The 16,854-nt window shown below is 45.1% G+C and overlaps 1 protein-coding gene across 3 annotated transcripts in view; it reads left to right on the top strand.

Annotated features, from left to right (window-relative positions):
- KDM6B (lysine demethylase 6B) overlaps positions 1 to 14,346 on the top strand; it is a 199,861-nt gene extending 185,515 nt beyond the window's left edge. For all 3 annotated transcript variants that reach the window (XM_089688973.1, XM_089688971.1, XM_089688972.1), the window contains 6 exons: positions 1,686 to 1,800; positions 3,628 to 3,815; positions 6,474 to 6,615; positions 8,021 to 8,147; positions 8,238 to 8,408; positions 12,852 to 14,346. In XM_089688973.1, coding sequence (XP_089545099.1) covers positions 1,686 to 1,800; positions 3,628 to 3,815; positions 6,474 to 6,615; positions 8,021 to 8,147; positions 8,238 to 8,408; positions 12,852 to 12,875 — 767 coding nt within the window. In that variant the 3' untranslated portion in view covers positions 12,876 to 14,346. The remainder of the gene's footprint in view (positions 1 to 1,685; positions 1,801 to 3,627; positions 3,816 to 6,473; positions 6,616 to 8,020; positions 8,148 to 8,237; positions 8,409 to 12,851) is intronic.
- The last annotated feature ends 2,508 nt before the right edge of the window (positions 14,347 to 16,854 follow it).

Raw genomic sequence — 16,854 nt, 5'->3', positions numbered from 1 at the left:
CTCATCAACATGCTAATGACATTTCCAAAATAAAACCTTTTTGTTTTTATTTTTTTAACCAGTGACACCATTACTGGGGCTCTATGCTTCTCTATACTATGCAGGCAGATCATGGATGGTGGGAGGGGGCTAGCAGGGTTCTGCTTCCTGAAAACTTCACAGCACCCTGCCTCAGTACTCCTCTCAAGAGCCCACAGTGCCCTGCCTCAGTACTCCTGTCGAGCCCACAGCACCCTGCCTCAGTACTCCTGTCGAGCCCACAGCACCCTGCCTCAGTACTCCTCTCGAGAGCCCACAGCGCCCTGCCTCAGTACTCCTCTCGAGAGCCCACAGCGCCCTGCCTCAGTACTCCTCTCGAGAGCCCACAGCGCCCTGCCTCAGTACTCCTCTCGAGAGCCCACAGCGCCCTGCCTCAGTACTCCTCTCGAGAGCCCACAGCGCCCTGCCTCAGTACTCCTCTCGAGAGCCCACAGCGCCCTGCCTCAGTACTCCTCTCGAGAGCCCACAAGACAATTCCAGAAGTGGGCTGGCTCTTGGAAGGCGTTATATATAAATATCAAAGTAACCTTGATGGGAGGGCTGTCAGTCTGCGGGAGTGAGCGTTCTAGGCAGGCTGTGTTTGCATGTAGACCTCTATCAAACGCCCACATGTATTACTGAGCCTCCATGATGAAAAGATCTGAAATCCAATCAATGAAAGGGGCGGGCCAGGGACAGTCAGGCTGGGGAGGAAAGAGTTAGATGAGGCTGGCTCTCCTCCGGCCAAGGAATGAGGCTGGCTCTCCTCCGGCCAAGGAATGAGGCTGGCTCTCCTCCGGCCAAGGAATGAGGCTGGCTCTCCTCCGGCCAAGGAATGAGGCTGGCTCTCCTCCGGCCAAGGAATGAGGCTGGCTCTCCTCCGGCCAAGGAATGAGGCTGGCTCTCCTCCGGCCAAGGAATGAGGCTGGCTCTCCTCCGGCCAAGGAATGAGGCTGGCTCTCCTCCGGCCAAGGAATGAGGCTGGCTCTCCTCCGGCCAAGGAATGAGGCTGGCTCTCCTCCGGCCAAGGAATGAGGCTGGCTCTCCTCCGGCCAAGGAATGAGGCTGGCTCTCCTCCGGCCAAGGAATGAGGCTGGCTCTCCTCCGGCCAAGGAATGAGGCTGGCTCTCCTCCGGCCAAGGAATGAGGCTGGCTCTCCTCCGGCCAAGGAATGAGGCTGGCTCTCCTCCGGCCAAGGAATGAGGCTGGCTCTCCTCCCTCCGGCCGGGGGAGATACGAGGCTGGCTGGCCGTCCTGCGGCCGGGGGAGATACGAGGCTGGCCTGAAATCTCAAATCCACTCATCAGTTCCCTTATATGGACACTCCTCTACTTTTGGTAATGACATGAGACTTGAGAGGGCTTCCTGTCCTGGGGTGATGGCTCTGCTCCTCCATACATACAGTACAAAACGCTGGAACAGGAAATGTTGCTGGCAGGATCACCAGCTGGAAATCATGGAAACAAATCCTTTTGAGAAGTGCAGTTTGTGTGACCGCTATGGCTCCCTCCATGCTACTCCCTCCTCCATTCACCTCTCCTTCCTTCCTCCTCCCCATTCATTGGTCCTCTTCCATTCTGTGACATCATAATCCATTTTTTTTTTTTATTTATTTTTTTAATTGCTGCCTTTTGTTTCTGATTGTAATCTTTGGTCCTCTTTTTCAGGTCACCAGGAGAACAACAACTTCTGCTCGGTTAACATCAACATCGGCCCCGGGGACTGCGAATGGTTCGCCGTCCATGAGAATTACTGGGAAAAGATCAGCGCCTTCTGTGACAGGTGAGAAGGCTGCATTACTGCGTTGTGCCAGCCGAGGGCGCCACTTCCCTAATATGGTCATGAATTCCACAGCCCACCAGCAGATGGCATCAGTCTTCTCAGGGGCTACCTAGTTAGCCCTGTTGCATTGAAGGGCTGGGCGTGAATCAAAGAGAACCAGTCACGACTCGGCTCGTGCAAGTTGCAATGTCCATTGTCCACGTATGGTTGTACCAGTTTGCTTATGTAAGATCGATTATTTGCCTTTTTATTTAGTTTTTGCTTACTTTTGTCTGAAGGCTTACGTAGAAGCCAAGAGTCTGTCTGAATTCTGACAGGCTGACCTGTTGGTGGCCTGAGATGGTAGCACAGTGACTAAATGGTTAGCACTTCTGCCTGGTTGTTGGATCAAATCCCAACCAAGGCACCACCTGCCTGGAGTTTGCATCTCTATCTGCCTACCCTTTGTTCCAGCACCACATCCTGAGTATCTTCAGCCTTGTTGACCCTTCTCCAAACATGGCACTCACATGGGCAGCACAGTGTCTAAATGGTTAGCACTTCTGCCTGGCAGTACTAGGGTCGTTGGTTCGAATCCCAACCACAGCACCACCTGCCTGGAGTTTGCATGTTCTCCCTGTGCCTGCGTGGGTTTCCTCCTGGTATTCCAGTTTCCTCCCACGCTCCAAAGACATAGTAGTAGGTGAATTGGCTCCTGTCTACATTGTCCCTAGTATGTGTATGTATGAATGTGAGTTAGGGACTTTAGATTGTACGCCCCTTGAGGGTTAGGGACCTTAGATTGTACACCCCTTGAGGGTTAGGGACCTTAGATTGTACGCCCCTTGAGGGTTAGGGACCTTAGATTGTACGCCCCTTGAGGGTTAGGGACCTTAGATTGTACGCCCCTTGAGGGTTAGGGACCTTAGATTGTACACCCCTTGAGGGTTAGGGACCTTAGATTGTACGCCCCTTGAGGGTCAGGGACCTTAGATTGTACGCCCCTTGAGGGTTAGGGACCTTAGATTGTACTCCCCTTGAGGGTTAGGGACCTTAGATTGTACGCCCCTTGAGGGTTAGGGACTGATGTGAATGTACAATATATATGTAAAGCGCTGCGTACATTGATGGCGCTATAGAAGTACCAGAAATAACGAAAAATGCAGGTAAAGTGCATTTATTATTTTTGGTTGCAGGTGCCTGTAATGCATTGCACCGTGCTCATTAGATCGCTGGTTCCATACAGGTCTCGTGCAGACCTGTCAGTGTATCTGTCTGCTTGTACCTCGCACGGGCGAGCAGATCCTTACCAACAGGAACAATGAATGATATATCACGGCACTTCACAGCACTGTCATAGTTCATTGAGAACTACAACCCGACAGCCGCTAAGGCTGTAGGAACTTGTAGTGTTCTCATTCACAGAATACTTTGAGTGATGCGGCCAGGTGGGCGAAGCCCCGCACAGCCAAGTTCTTTGCAAAATTGCCACCTCGATCTTCTTCCCTCGCTGTCACAATTTTCAGAGGCCAGTCCTTCCGAAACATGTTACACCATGAATATGGATGTTACGTGTTACGAAAGGTGAACTTATCTAAGTAATTCAAGCATTGTGCCAACAGAGGGAGACAGCCTTCAAAATGTGTGAATTATAGCTTCTACCAGCAGGTGGAGACAGCTCTCACATTTCACGTCTCATTCTGGCTGCTACCAGCAGAGGGCGCAACGCTTCCCAACACATTTTCATATAAAGCGCCGAGCAAACTGTTGGCTCTATATGAATCTTGTATAATAATAATTTTCATGTCATCCCCTGGCATTATGATAATTTTAACTTGTTGTTTTCAGGCACAATGTGGATTACCTGACCGGGTCATGGTGGCCAGTCCTGGAAGATCTGTACCGAACAGACATCCCCGTCTATCGGTTTGTGCAGCGTCCTGGAGACCTGGTCTGGATTAATGCTGGAACCGTGCACTGGGTGCAGGCCATCGGGTGGTGCAACAACATAGCCTGGAACGTGGGGCCCCTAACACGTGAGTTACTGTTGTCGTCCTTCCGCACAAACACATCAGTTGGACTTCTGTATATATAAAAAGTCCCTCTACGGTGTAGAATGCTGGAAAAAAACATTGAAGCGGTATCAACTCCAAAATCAAAAATGTAATATATTGCAGCTTACCAATCAGATGTGACAGTTGCATTAGTTTTTAATTTTTGGGCTTTTTTTTCCCCCTCTGTTTTCACCTGGTAAACTAGACCGTAACACACCTGTATTAGAGTGCCTCCACTTTGGAGGCAGTGGCAGAGGGGGCACCTTTTGGACAGCAGCATTGTCAGTCTGGGTGAGCGGGAAGTGTTAGACATACTAGCAGATTTATATACACTAATAAATTGAAGCCAAACTCCAGCTAGCACCTTTTTATAAGCAATTACAGCCGTTTTTTTCGTTTTGGGATACAATTTAATTGTAAGCACCCCTGTCAGTGGTAAATGGTTTGTCTCAACCCTGTAACTGCTACATGTGCAGGACAACTTGTTCTATTGAATGCCTACAAGTACCATCAGCCTTTGTAGCTGAGGGCGCTGGTGATCTTCCTTGTATTCTGTTGATCTTCCTGCTCTCAGGTAACTGCCTGCCCATAGGAAGTACAGGAGAACGGCTATCTTAAGAGCCTGCAGGAGCCTGAGATTGCACCCATGATCTACTGACAGTGGGTGCAATCCTCTGCAGGCACTTTTTTTTTTTTTTTTTTTTTTTGCAGGGAAAAAAAGGCACGTAATGTGTATATTAACCTTGAAGGATAACTTCACCCTTTCAAAAAAAAAAAAAAAAATTTTTGTTTTTTTTCTTTGTAAGGGTGAAGTTATCCTTCAAGGTTAATATACGCATTATGTGCCCTTTTTTGTTTTAGACCTGAAGATTGGTTACCATTCATCCAATTGGTTACCATTCATCCAAACAAATTACATACAGTATTTTCTGAAAGCCGACACCCAAGAGCATAAAAGTATCCCCAATTTTCAGTAAAAAACTTTAATTGCAGTGAACAGATACAATATAGTTCCCAATTAGTTTTAGGGTTTTTCTGTGACCTCATTGGAATGATTGTCAATTTTCATCCCTGTGACTCCTATATAAGGAAATTGGAGGGATCGGTCGTCATTGTGACAGGAAAGCATTGGGAGCAATTAAAACACTTCTGGAAGTTTTAACCCCTCTGCCTACTAAAGCGGGTTCTGTGTTTTTTGTATGTAGCCCCGTTGGAGGGATCTCCCTTCACTTTCTGTTCTAATAGGAAGTATGGGTAAACCTCCCAAGTGGGAATACAGACATCAATAGAAACTGGACAGAGGCTCTGCATATGCCCACTCCACCAGAGGCTTTTGCTGACGTTGGCCGTGTCTTTTGGGACTCGCTAATTGATTTTCTGTTGATAAAAACGTCTTCACAGTTCTGGAAACAAATGTTGCCCTGTACTGTAAACTCAAGGCAACTTCTACTCCGGCGTTGCCCAGGATAGCTCTTCTATCTCAGATCCTTTAGAGCCACATAGAGGGACATCCTCAGACATTTCCTTGCAGCAGCTAGTGCAGTCATTCCCCGCCACTGGAAATTGACAACTCTACCCTTTCTTTAGGATTGGGCAACCAAGTTACACCCCATAAGGGACTTGGGGCACTTGTTGGTGCAGGAAACTTGAAGGGAGGAACTATTCTCCCACATCTTAACCGCGTGGTCCATGTTCCCCACCTTCTCCGATTTTCAGGCTTGGGCTCAAGGAGAACTGACCTTTGACATCCCTGCCATGATGGAGTGTCCTTGCTTTACCTTTTTGTCTTCACCCAGACTTCTACTTTACTCTTTCCTTCATAATCTCATCTTTTTTTCTTTCTAGTTCTCTTCTCTCATTGTCTTCTCCTTTTTTATGAGATGCTTCATAGATGGCTAAAACCTGGAGATGTTCCTCACAGCATACATTGAACGTTTGCTTAAACGTTCTTTCTCCGAACACTTTTTAGCCTAGGTACATTGGATAGCAACATGTGACTGGAGGATGTCTTCTCATTATCTACATACTGACATTTCTCCACCCGGCATGTGTTTTTATGCAGAGTATTTCTGTTCTTTGTACCTCCAATTTCTGTACTTTATGCTTGGAAAATCTTAATAAAATAAGATTGAATAAAAAAGTTTTCACAACAAACAGGCTTTGATAGGTAGCGTGGTGTAAATTTTTATATTCTCCAAACACTCATTGTTGGACACAGCAGCTCAGAGGATTGACAGATCAGAAGGGTATACATGTTCCTATGTGGTCTGTACCCACCTGAACAGTAAGTGAGTCTCAGCTTTAGCTTTGTATCCTAAAGGTAGGACATCTTAGTCTTGGGCTTGAAAAAGGAGGATGTTGGATTTATGGCCTTGGGTGTTCCTACTGGGTCACAGCAATGTCACACCAGGCTCCCAGATCTGGAGATCTCCTGTTGTAACCATTCCCTGCAAGTCTTTTCCCCCACCGTGTCGTACCTGATCCACAAATCCAGTGACCTTGCTTGCATAATATGCTGAGAGCGTTTTTGTTGGGTTTGGTTGGCCAGTATGGGGATCTGTTGGTCATCCTAATGGCTCATTGTGTACATCTGTGTTAGCCGTAGTGTTTGATAACATGCTGATTCTTTTTGTCTTGCAGCTTATCAGTACCAGCTGGCCCTGGAGCGCTTCGAATGGAATGAAGTGAAGAACGTCAAGTCCATCGTTCCTATGATCCACGTCTCCTGGAACGTATCGCGAACTGTGAAGATCACAGATCCGGACTTGTACCGCATGATCAAGTGAGAGCCCAGTCTTGGTTTTGTTTTACACCTCTGATGTCCAGATTTTGACATCTTGTCATAATTTTTTTTCATTTTGTCTGTACGTGTTGTTTTTATGTTTCTTCCTGACTCTGGTCTCAATCTTTCTGCCCTATCTTCATTTCCTTCTAAAATGAATCAATGGTTTGTCCATGCAGGAAAGTAACAGGCTCACTTTAGTGGTGGCCCCACCAGTAGCCCATACCAGCCTTTCCTTGGCTTCGTCCATTCCGTTTTCTGTTATGCTGCCAAGAAAAATACTTCATTTATGGGAAACGTGCGACTCCCTGCCCTTCCTTCCACATGACAGCGCTAGAGTTTGGTGATTAGCTGCTCACGCACTACTGCTATCATAATGGGAGTGGGAAGAGTCGTATGCTTTGTGTGCTCCAAGCCACCACTTGGATCTTGCACAGGACTTCCAAATGGCTCCACAGGAGGGTAAAAGGATGGTGATTAGGGCAACTGGTGGGACTAGCATTTAAGTGTACCTGTTATAATTCACCTGGTCAAACTGCAGGTTCCCTTCAAGCGTGGTGTCCCCTTATGTTGCTCTACACCTCAGTCTTGGCTCACTTTCCTTTACTCGTGTTGTCTGTTCTTGTTTCTTCATTGGACCATTCTCACTTTATTGGTAATGCTGCCCGTTTTATCATCAATTCTCCTATGTCTTCCATCCCATGTCCTGCCAGCATAGTGCCAGATTATCCACGTTCTCCTCTGCCATCTCCTTGCCATACCTCATCCTCCATTATAGTCCAGTATTACCATTGGTCATACTTATTTTTTTTTTCTTGTCAATTAAGTGCACCTTTGTTCACAATGAGTCACTTCTATTATATACGTATGCAAAATACATCTACATTATTATTATACAGGATTTATATAGCGCCAACAGTTTGCTCAGCGCTTTACAATATAAAGGGAGACAATACAGCAACAATACAGTTCAATACAAGAGGGATAGGAGGGTCCTGCTCCTTGGAGCTTACAATCTAAGAGGGAGGGGCTAGTGTTACAAAAGGTAGTAACTGTGGGGGATGGACTGGTAGGAAGAGTAGAAGATTCTATTAGCTGAAGGCAGGATAGGCTTCCCTGAAGAGGTTTTCAGAGATCACCTAAAAGTGGGCAGAGTAGGCGATAGTCTGATTGAGGTAGAGAGTTCCAGAGGATTGGGGGAAGCTCTGGAGAAGTCCTGTATATATTGGTTATAAAGTACACCCCCCCCCCCCCCCCAGGAAGCTAAGAGGGGGTGGGAGTCCAAATATTTGTTATCTATACTCTGACCTCCGAACTCTTCTCATCGCATCTCCAATCCCGACTCAGACTTTTGCTGTCCTTCAGCACTTTTATTTACCTGTCCTCTTGTGGTCTCATCTTGCAGGTACTGCCTCTTGCAGTCCATAAAGCGGTGCCAGGTACAGAGAGACAGCCTGATGCGCGGCGGGAAGAAGTTGGCCTATCAGGCAAGAGTTAAGGATGAACCAGCTTATTACTGCAATGAGTGTGACGTGAGTACCAGTCTACAGTGGTCATTTTGAAGGGAGGGGTTATCCTCGGGTATTGTTTCTAATGGTCTGTATGATTTCTCCCTCTGATAGGTGGAGGTTTTCAACATCCTGTTTGTCACCAGTGAGAGTGGTGGAAAAAACACCTACCTGGTCCACTGTGAAGGCTGTGCCCGCCAGGTCAACAGCACCATGAATGGAGTGGTCATCCTAGAGCAGTACAAAATGGAGGAACTTATGCATATTTATGACAGCTTTCACCTGGTAAGAATCTGGGGGGAGGTGCAGGAAGAAGAACAAGGTTTTTATGTACCTGTTTGCTGGTGTAATTCTTGGTATCTGTTCTTTCCCTGTATGTATGGACTCTGCACAGTCCCACTTCTCCTGTCCTGTACGCCGGGTGTAATTCTCAGTATCTGTCCTTATTCTGTATGTATGGACTCTGCACAGTCCCTCTTCTCCTGTCCTGGATGTCGGGTTGAATTCTCGGTATCTGTCCTTATGCTGTATGGATGGACTCTGCACAGTCCCACTGCTCTTGTCCTGTATAATGAGTGTAATTCTCAGTTATTATTCATTTTGTAACTTAGTGCATATTTTTTTGTTTTTGTTTTTTTTGTTTTTTTTTTTAAACTTGATGTCTATTAGCACTGCACGATTGTCCTCTCCCCACTCCTCCTCCGCTTTGCCATTTTACAAAATCTGTCACATGCGCAGATGCATTGCTGGTCTCTTCCAGGTATTTAGGACCTGTGAGAGATCGGCAACACATCTGTGAACATTCAGCAGATTTCTGTGCATGCGCTCAAACGGTAAATGGGCAATAAGCTTTCAGCTGTGTTTGTGCACATGTACAGAGGTCCGCTGCTCCTGTGCATATGTGCTGGTAACACATGGCCTCCTGGGATTGCTGTATCACAGGCCGGAAAACAGAAATTGCTGCCTTGCAGCACAAAAATGATCTGAAGGGTGAACACAAGTTTGTGTTGTGTGTGGTTTTTTTTTTTTGTTATTTCTTACCTTTTTGTGAGAGAGAAGGTGGAGGGACATAGAACACACGTGGTGTAGTGAGCCAAGTTCTGCTTTGTGCTTCTTGTAAGCTGTGCAGCAGTTTCCTTTTCTTGTATATTGAGGGACACAGGAGTTCAAAAACAGCTGGGTTATACGTCCGCCATAGACAGTATTACATGACTGTTCCTGAATGCCTGTGTTCTTCAATGGATTCAAATAAATGGTTATTTCAGTACAAAATCTCATTTGGCACATTTTAAGGTTAATTTATACTATCTAGTCTTTGAAAAAAACTATTTACATTTTCCTAATCCAACAATATGGGACACAGGATCTCATACCCATGAGTTATAGGCAACTTGCTTCAGGTGATTGGACACTGGCAAAAAAAAAAAACTACAGGGATAGCCCCTTGATATGCTATCCCTCTCCCAGCTAGCCACTGTTTTTGGGGGAGTTTGGGGTTTTTTTTTGTTTTTTTTTTTTGCTAGTGTTCTTAGGTGATGGACATTCTCTCTCCCGAGTGAACATTCTTCACCCTGTTTGCTTTTTGTTCTTTTAGATACATATCCTACATACACTCAAGAATGCAGCTTTTGCATTAGTTTTTCTCCTTGGCTGAGCCTTGGGGGTCTGGAAGAAGATGCCTGGCATGCCAGCCTGAAATGCTGCTTTAGGCACTGGATCCTGTGTGGGCACTCACCTTGGTATGATGTGCATCGTGTTGGCCACAGGATCCTTTACAAGTCCAGGGGTCCATCAGCGGTTTGAGTCCCGTCTCTGAAGGCCCCTTCTGAGGTATGCTTATCCAGGCAGGCACAGCCAGGATATAGGCTTGTACCTTTTGGTCCTTTTTTCATTATGTAAGAGCTCTGCCGTGGTACATGGGTTTCTACTCTTTTAAAGCTGGTCCCCAGTGTGCAGGTTCTGATCCCCATGGGTTTAGCAGAGCAAAACTATGGAGTGGGAGAGCTGATCTAATCAAATTTGGTGCCATTTTTGGGCCTCTGTCAAATGAAAGCCGCCTACATAGCCTTGGAGGTGCAAGCATGCTGCGCATACGCACATCATTTTCGGCTTTCTCTGGGCTTATTATTCCTGGTTGGCATCAGGATCTCCTGACTATTGCATAGACAGCACAGTGATTCTTGGACACCACTAGGATTGCCAGCAGCCTGCTGACACAGAAAGTTTTCCCTCTCCTCTCTGGACTCATGGAGTTTCCCCCATTCTGATTCTCTATCCTTCTCTGGGGGTTCGTCTGCCCCTTACATGCCCTTTGACTAGAAGGGAATGTTCTGCTACCATGTCTGACTTAATGGGTAGGATTTCTGTCCTTTCTGAGGCTGTTCATCGCAGTGGATGCAAATGGGCCCCTTTGGCCACCTCCAAGTTCAGTCTTTCCCTTGTGGTCACTGCACTACCTGAGGAGGGGGGTCAAGGAGATGAAAGGTGAGGAGTCTTGCTTCTGCAGAATAAGACTCTGGAAGCATTCTCTACTGAGATTTTCAAAATTGAAGGATACCATTTCAGTCTTTATTGGTAAAGTGTGGTTCTGCGTTAGAGCATCCTGTGTGGGACCACCCTAAGGTCTCTAGCATGGGCTCCCTGAAACTGCCTTTGTCCATTGCTCTGATTCACATTCAGGATATCTCCTTTGTAGGCTGCCTGATTGATCTCCCGTCAAAGAACCAGTAGAAGGCCCTGTCGGCCAGTGGCTAGCCGGAAGTGCAGACTCTGCAGAGCTTCGGATGGATCTTCAATTTTGAGAAGAAGTTGTTGAAAGCTGCTCCTTGCTTGGATTGCCCTGTCCAGGATTCTCCTGCCTCAGAACAACCTCCTGTCTCTGTTCTTGTGCCTGGACTCTGTCTGAGAGCCACCCCCCAATTTACTGCTGCATGAGGACACGGAGTCTGATGGTGGCCTCTTTTTTTGAGGTGGTGCCATTTGCCCAGTTTCACTCCAGACCATAACAACCTTCAAGGACATGGACAAATCATACAAAGGATGTTAGGCTGTCTGGAATGTAGCCATCAATGCCCTCTTGGATGCATAGCACTTGGTTGCTGGAAGAAGCTCAACTTCCCATCATTGTCTTGGAACTGTGGGCAATTCTGTTCCACCTATACTAGACCTCAGCTACGGGGTCATTCGATCAGAGTTGGACAATGCCACGGTAGTAGCCTACATCAAACCACCAGAAAGGTACCAAAAGTCACATTACTGAAAGGGAAGTGAATTCTGTCTTTGGCAGACCAGCACGTTTTGCCATGTTCACATCGCAGGCATGAAAAAATGACAGGCAGACTTTCTCAGTAACCAGAGCCTGGGTCCAGAGGAATGGTCTCCCTGCCCAGAGTAAGGGACACCGGACTTGGATCCTTTTTGTTCTGAGATTCAGCAACAAACTGGACAGGTTGATCACTAGGTCCAGGGACCCTCGTGCCTTCTCAGTGTATGCTATGGTGTCTCAGTGAGATCAGTCCTATCTGATCTGTCTCTTCACCTCTAAAAGGAGCTTCATCCTTCTCTGCTCTACATAATCGAGATGGAAGACATTCCAGTGATTCTCATTTCACAAAACTGGCCCAGGAGAATGTGGTGTTCTCAGACTCCTGACACATTCTGTAGGCTCTCCTGGATTGCCCAGGCATTTTGTCCCAAGAGCTGATCTATCCTGTTATTCGAACGCTAGCTTTTACGGTGTGGCTGCTGAAGCCCAGGTCATGAGTGGGAGGTGGGCCTTTCAGATTTACTCTGTATTCTCTTGAAAGCTAGGAAGTCACCTTCTCACAAAATCTACCACTGCATCTGGAAAGCCTAGTTGTGAAGCTATGAAATGCTACCGTAGGAAGTACTTTGTGGGCTGCATCCTGTCCTTTCTTAAAGGGTTAGTTCACCTTCACCAGAAAAAGGGGTAGAACTTTGTGAGGAGGCTTGAATCGGCTAGGAGTTTCTGAGCAAAGTCCTATGTCTTGCTTTGAAACATCCCAAGGAAATCTCTTTCCACTGTTTGCCTAAAGGCCATAGTTGAGAGACCCTCACGGCACATGCAATCCAAGCTGATACCCCCTTTGAAGCACCCTGAAGGAACCCTCAGGAAGGACATTGTCTTTAAGCATCAGGCATACATTTTTCAGACTATTAAAGCTGGCACTAATCTGTTCGCATGTAAATTTTACCATGTGGATGTTCAGATTTCCCCCGATGCCGGTTTGAAGCGTAAGGAACCACAAGTTGTTCTAAGCTCTGGCAGGGTGTTTTTTTGTTTTGTGTTTTTTTTTTTTTTTGGTTTTGTTTTGTTTTTACTATGTTGTCCATCCTTCACTTAGTATTTCTAGGCATAACCATGTGACATCCTAGAATAGTCTGTCCTATACTGTACAATTAATAACGGGAATTTTGAATTAGTAAATCCTTTTCTGGGAGTACAGGACAGTACAGTCCCATCCCTTCGGTCTATATGATCGTCTTATCGCTTGCTGCAAAACTGAGGCTAGCTGGGAGTGGGAAGGATTATAGATTTCAGTCACTATCCATTCAACTGACAGTAGCTGCCTATAATTCATGGTTAGAACTAAAGATCCTGTGTTCTGCATTGTACTCCAAGAAATTATTTTACAGGTAAGTGTAAAAAAAAAAAAAAAAAAAATGATCCTAATTTTTGTCTAAAATGTTTTTTTTTTTTCTCCTTAGACCCCTCCTCCAAGCACACGGTGATCTTCTCCCTGCTCTTCTGCTCCTACGACATTCTCTCTCCCCCCTCCTTTCTCCACCCACCACCGAGCCAGCCAATCAACTCTTCCCCTTCCTCCCCAGGACCCAGGGAGGAGAGGGGCGGTGCTAATAAACCAGCCAAACAGACGTGAACACAGAGAGAGAGAGCCACGGAATGAGGGGGTGGGAGGGAGAGGAGCCATCTTTTTTGTTTTGTTTTTTTTTTATTGTCTTTTAGACCGAAATGGCAGCTCATATTTTTCACTCTCCAGCCAATCACAAGCCTTGTTTACACAGATCCCGCCCCCTCGCGGGAACAGCCAATCAGGATGCAGGATTCTACATGTCTTTGATAATTTTATTATTATTTTCCTTGTTTGTTTCATCTTTTTTGTAATTTTATCAGGAATATTTATTCTGAAATCTTGAATTTGTGATTTTTTTTTTTTTGAAGGGGGAGTGTTTTATTTTTTTTTTTGGGGGGGGGGGGGTTGTATTTTTTCGGGTGCTTTTGGGACTGTTTCCTAAGATTGGGGGCACAGTTGTTTTTGCTTTTTTAATTTTTCTAAATGGAAAAAAAAATTTTAAGTACAGAGTGGTGCTCCAGTATGGGAAGTAGGGCGTGGCCTACAAGGCCTGTGGAGGGAGGGCGGTTTGATAAACTGATGTGTTTTATTGATGGATTTGTTGTGGGGAGGGGGGGGTAGAACTGTCTCTTTGGGTTGCTTCGGGAGCGATCGTAAGCTCCATAGGCGATTATGTCATTTGTGTGGCAGTCACACTGAAACTATTTTGTGGGCCAGACCAAAATTTAAAGAAAATGCGACCTGTCACCCACCTCCGAAAATCGCTTCTAGCAAAACTAATAGGCAGCAAAATGGCCTTGCCTGGCAAAAAGGCCGCCTCGCAGTTAACGTGTACACTTTAAAAGCTCTAATTGGTCAGGACTGAAATGTAAAGCGATCACTCATGAGTCCAGCGTAAAGGTTGAAGGTCAGACAAGAGAACACTGTCGTGCTGGGGAGCCGGAGGCCCAACTGCCACCCTCCGCTCGATCTTTTTTTACGTGAGGAGAAAAAATGTAAACAATTTTTTTTTTTTTTTTTGTCTAATAAAAAAAAAATGGCGCCCTTACCACTGCGACAGAAAAAGACCTCTCTCCGCGATGTTTTTAAATAGAGAGAGATTACGGGTTTTTATAAATATATATATAGAGAGAGAGATGAATATCTATTCACCAAGGTTTTTTTTTCTTCTCCTTTTTAACCATATTCCTGGACGTTTTTCGCTCCCCCTTTTATTTTTTTATTTTTTTTCCCCCCTTTGTTTTTCCTCTGTAAAATAGAAATTTATAAATAAATATAAATATATAAATATATATAGAGAGATTTGGTTTAACTCGCCTATGGAAGGTTCCCATCTGCTGGTTATTTTTTTGTTTTTGCTTGTTTATAAATTTGTTATCTTGCTTGTGTTTTTAGTTTGTGCTTTTTTTTTTTTCCTAATTTGCAAAAGACTTTGCGCACACCTAACAATTTCTGTCCCTTTTCTGCCTGCCTTTGTTTCTCCTCCACGCCTCACACTTGCTCCAACCAGGGAGATCCTGGCTAGATCTCGACTAACTTTCTTCCTCATTTTGTCTAAAGCCACCTCAAATTCTTGATTACGTCCGTTAAAGGTTTTCACGCATATGCAACCTAATTATACTAATTATGACTGTTTTCAGAAAACATTTAGCCAAGGGCTTGGCAATTTTCTTCTGTACTTTTGACTTACATGCCCGCTGGGTGTCAGTGTTGGGTTTGAGACAAAGGTCCTTTTTTAGGTACATCTAGACTATACAGGCTAAAGTTTGTGAGCGCCTGACCATCAGAACAACTTGGAGCCAAAAAGTGGACGCCACACTAAACTGAGCTCAATTGGTTTTGAAAGGCACACTTTGGGGGCCATTTTTTTAACATGACTGTGCCCCTGTCCACAAAGCCAGCTTCATAAAGATGAGGTTGGTGTGGAAAAACTCAAGTGGCCTGCACAGAGCAATGAACTCAACCCTAAAGAAGGATGCAAATTGTGAGCCAGGTCTTCTCCAGCTTCAGTATCTGGTCTCCTCAAATGCTCGTTTCACTGGGCACAAATTCCCACAGACGCTCTCCAAAATCTTGTAAAAAGCCTTTCCAGAAGAGTGGAAGGTGTTATAGACTTAAGAGAGCCAACTCCATACTGATGTCTGTGTGGTTTTGGAATGGGAGATCGAAAAACCTCATGTAGGTGTGATGGTCAGGTGTCCAGAAACTGATGTTCGAGATGGTTCTACCCTTAAAGCAAGCCAACGTTATATTAATGTCCATGGTTTTGGAGTGGAATATCCAGCAAGCCCCTTTAGGTGTGATAGCCGGGTGTCCACAAACACTTGGCCATATTAAGTTAGGTGTCCACAAACACTTGGCCATATTAAGTTAGGTGTCCACAAACACTTGGCCATGTTAAGTTAGGTGTCCACAAACACTTGGCCATGTTAAGTTAGGTGTCCACAAACACTTGGCCATGTTAAGTTAGGTGTCCACAAACACTTGGCCATGTTAAGTTAGGTGTCCACAAACACTTGGCCATATTAAGTTAGGTGTCCACAAACACTTGGCCATATTAAGTTAGGTGTCCACAAACACTTGGCCATGTTAAGTTAGGTGTCCACAAACACTTGGCCATGTTAAGTTAGGTGTCCACAAACACTTGGCCATGTTAAGTTAGGTGTCCACAAACACTTGGCCATGTTAAGTTAGGTGTCCACAAACACTTGGCCATGTTAAGTTAGGTGTCCACAAACACTTGGCCATGTTAAGTTAGGTGTCCACAAACACTTGGCCATGTTAAGTTAGGTGTCCACAAACACTTGGCCATGTTAAGTTAGGTGTCCACAAACACTTGGCCATGTTAAGTTAAGAGTCCCAATGCCTATGAATTTTGAAGAACATAGGACATGGACACCATGTTTATCTAATTTTGTCAATCTTGGATAACTTGTGTGCTTAGACATCACCAAAACCATTTTAGGGGCATCTAGTGATGTTAGCTCACTGGATATCCATTTAACTGAGCATGCATTCACAGAGACAACCGTGTTCCCATTTTGAAACGGTCATGGAATCGTGGTGTTAGCCAGATTTATAAAGGCGCATCAGTTCCCTATTTAGTCAGTGGAAACCATTTTATCAGCGTACTTTGATTTTGAAACCTCATCAAGAAACAGATTTGGGAGGATGGATCGACATATTTGTGTGGTAGTCATTTATTTGGCAATTCCGTTGCCTCTCGGGATAAAAAGAAATACACAAACTGTACAAAATAAAACAAAATAGCCAGCTGTTCACACAACCACCACAGCCAGATCCCTAAATAGAAATAGATTTTATAATAGCGCCATGCTGTGCTGTATATCAATATATAACAAAAGATATACAAGTGATACAAAGGAGATATTACAGATGTCTTGTAGCCCAACTGTTACTACCATCGCGCGGCCCGTCCGTCGTAGCGAATGTTCTGAATATATAACGGGGCCGGCTTGTATAAATGAAGTTTATTTTTATTGAAATCTTAAATAGCGGGGGAAAAGTCTAGTAGGAAAAAAAATGTATATAGCGGATAGTTGTAATTATTAATCGAAAGGGGGGGGGGGGTGAATGAATCGCTCGATCTTTACATTGGGGATGTTCAGACGATACGTTTTTATTGCTGTGTGCTGTAAATGAAAAATGGATGACGTTGTATAGACCAAAACATTGCATTGTCCGACTCGTGTTACCCCTAATGCCTATTCCTGTTGCTATCATTGTCTGTCTGATCTGTGGCAGATTTTGTTTTTGTTTGCTTTGCCGATATCTGAAAAGCACATTTTGGGCTTTTTTTTTTTTTATTACTTTGACGTATTCCAGCCAAAAGACTGATCGGTCAGTATGGCCGTCATGGTGAAGAGTTGGACTTT

This window comes from Staurois parvus, unplaced genomic scaffold (assembly GCF_062004578.1).
Source record: "Staurois parvus isolate SC_StPar_1 unplaced genomic scaffold, SC_StPar_1.0 ptg000463l, whole genome shotgun sequence".
Taxonomy (NCBI): Eukaryota; Metazoa; Chordata; class Amphibia; order Anura; family Ranidae; genus Staurois; species Staurois parvus.
This window is presented reverse-complemented; position numbering and strand designations above follow the sequence as displayed.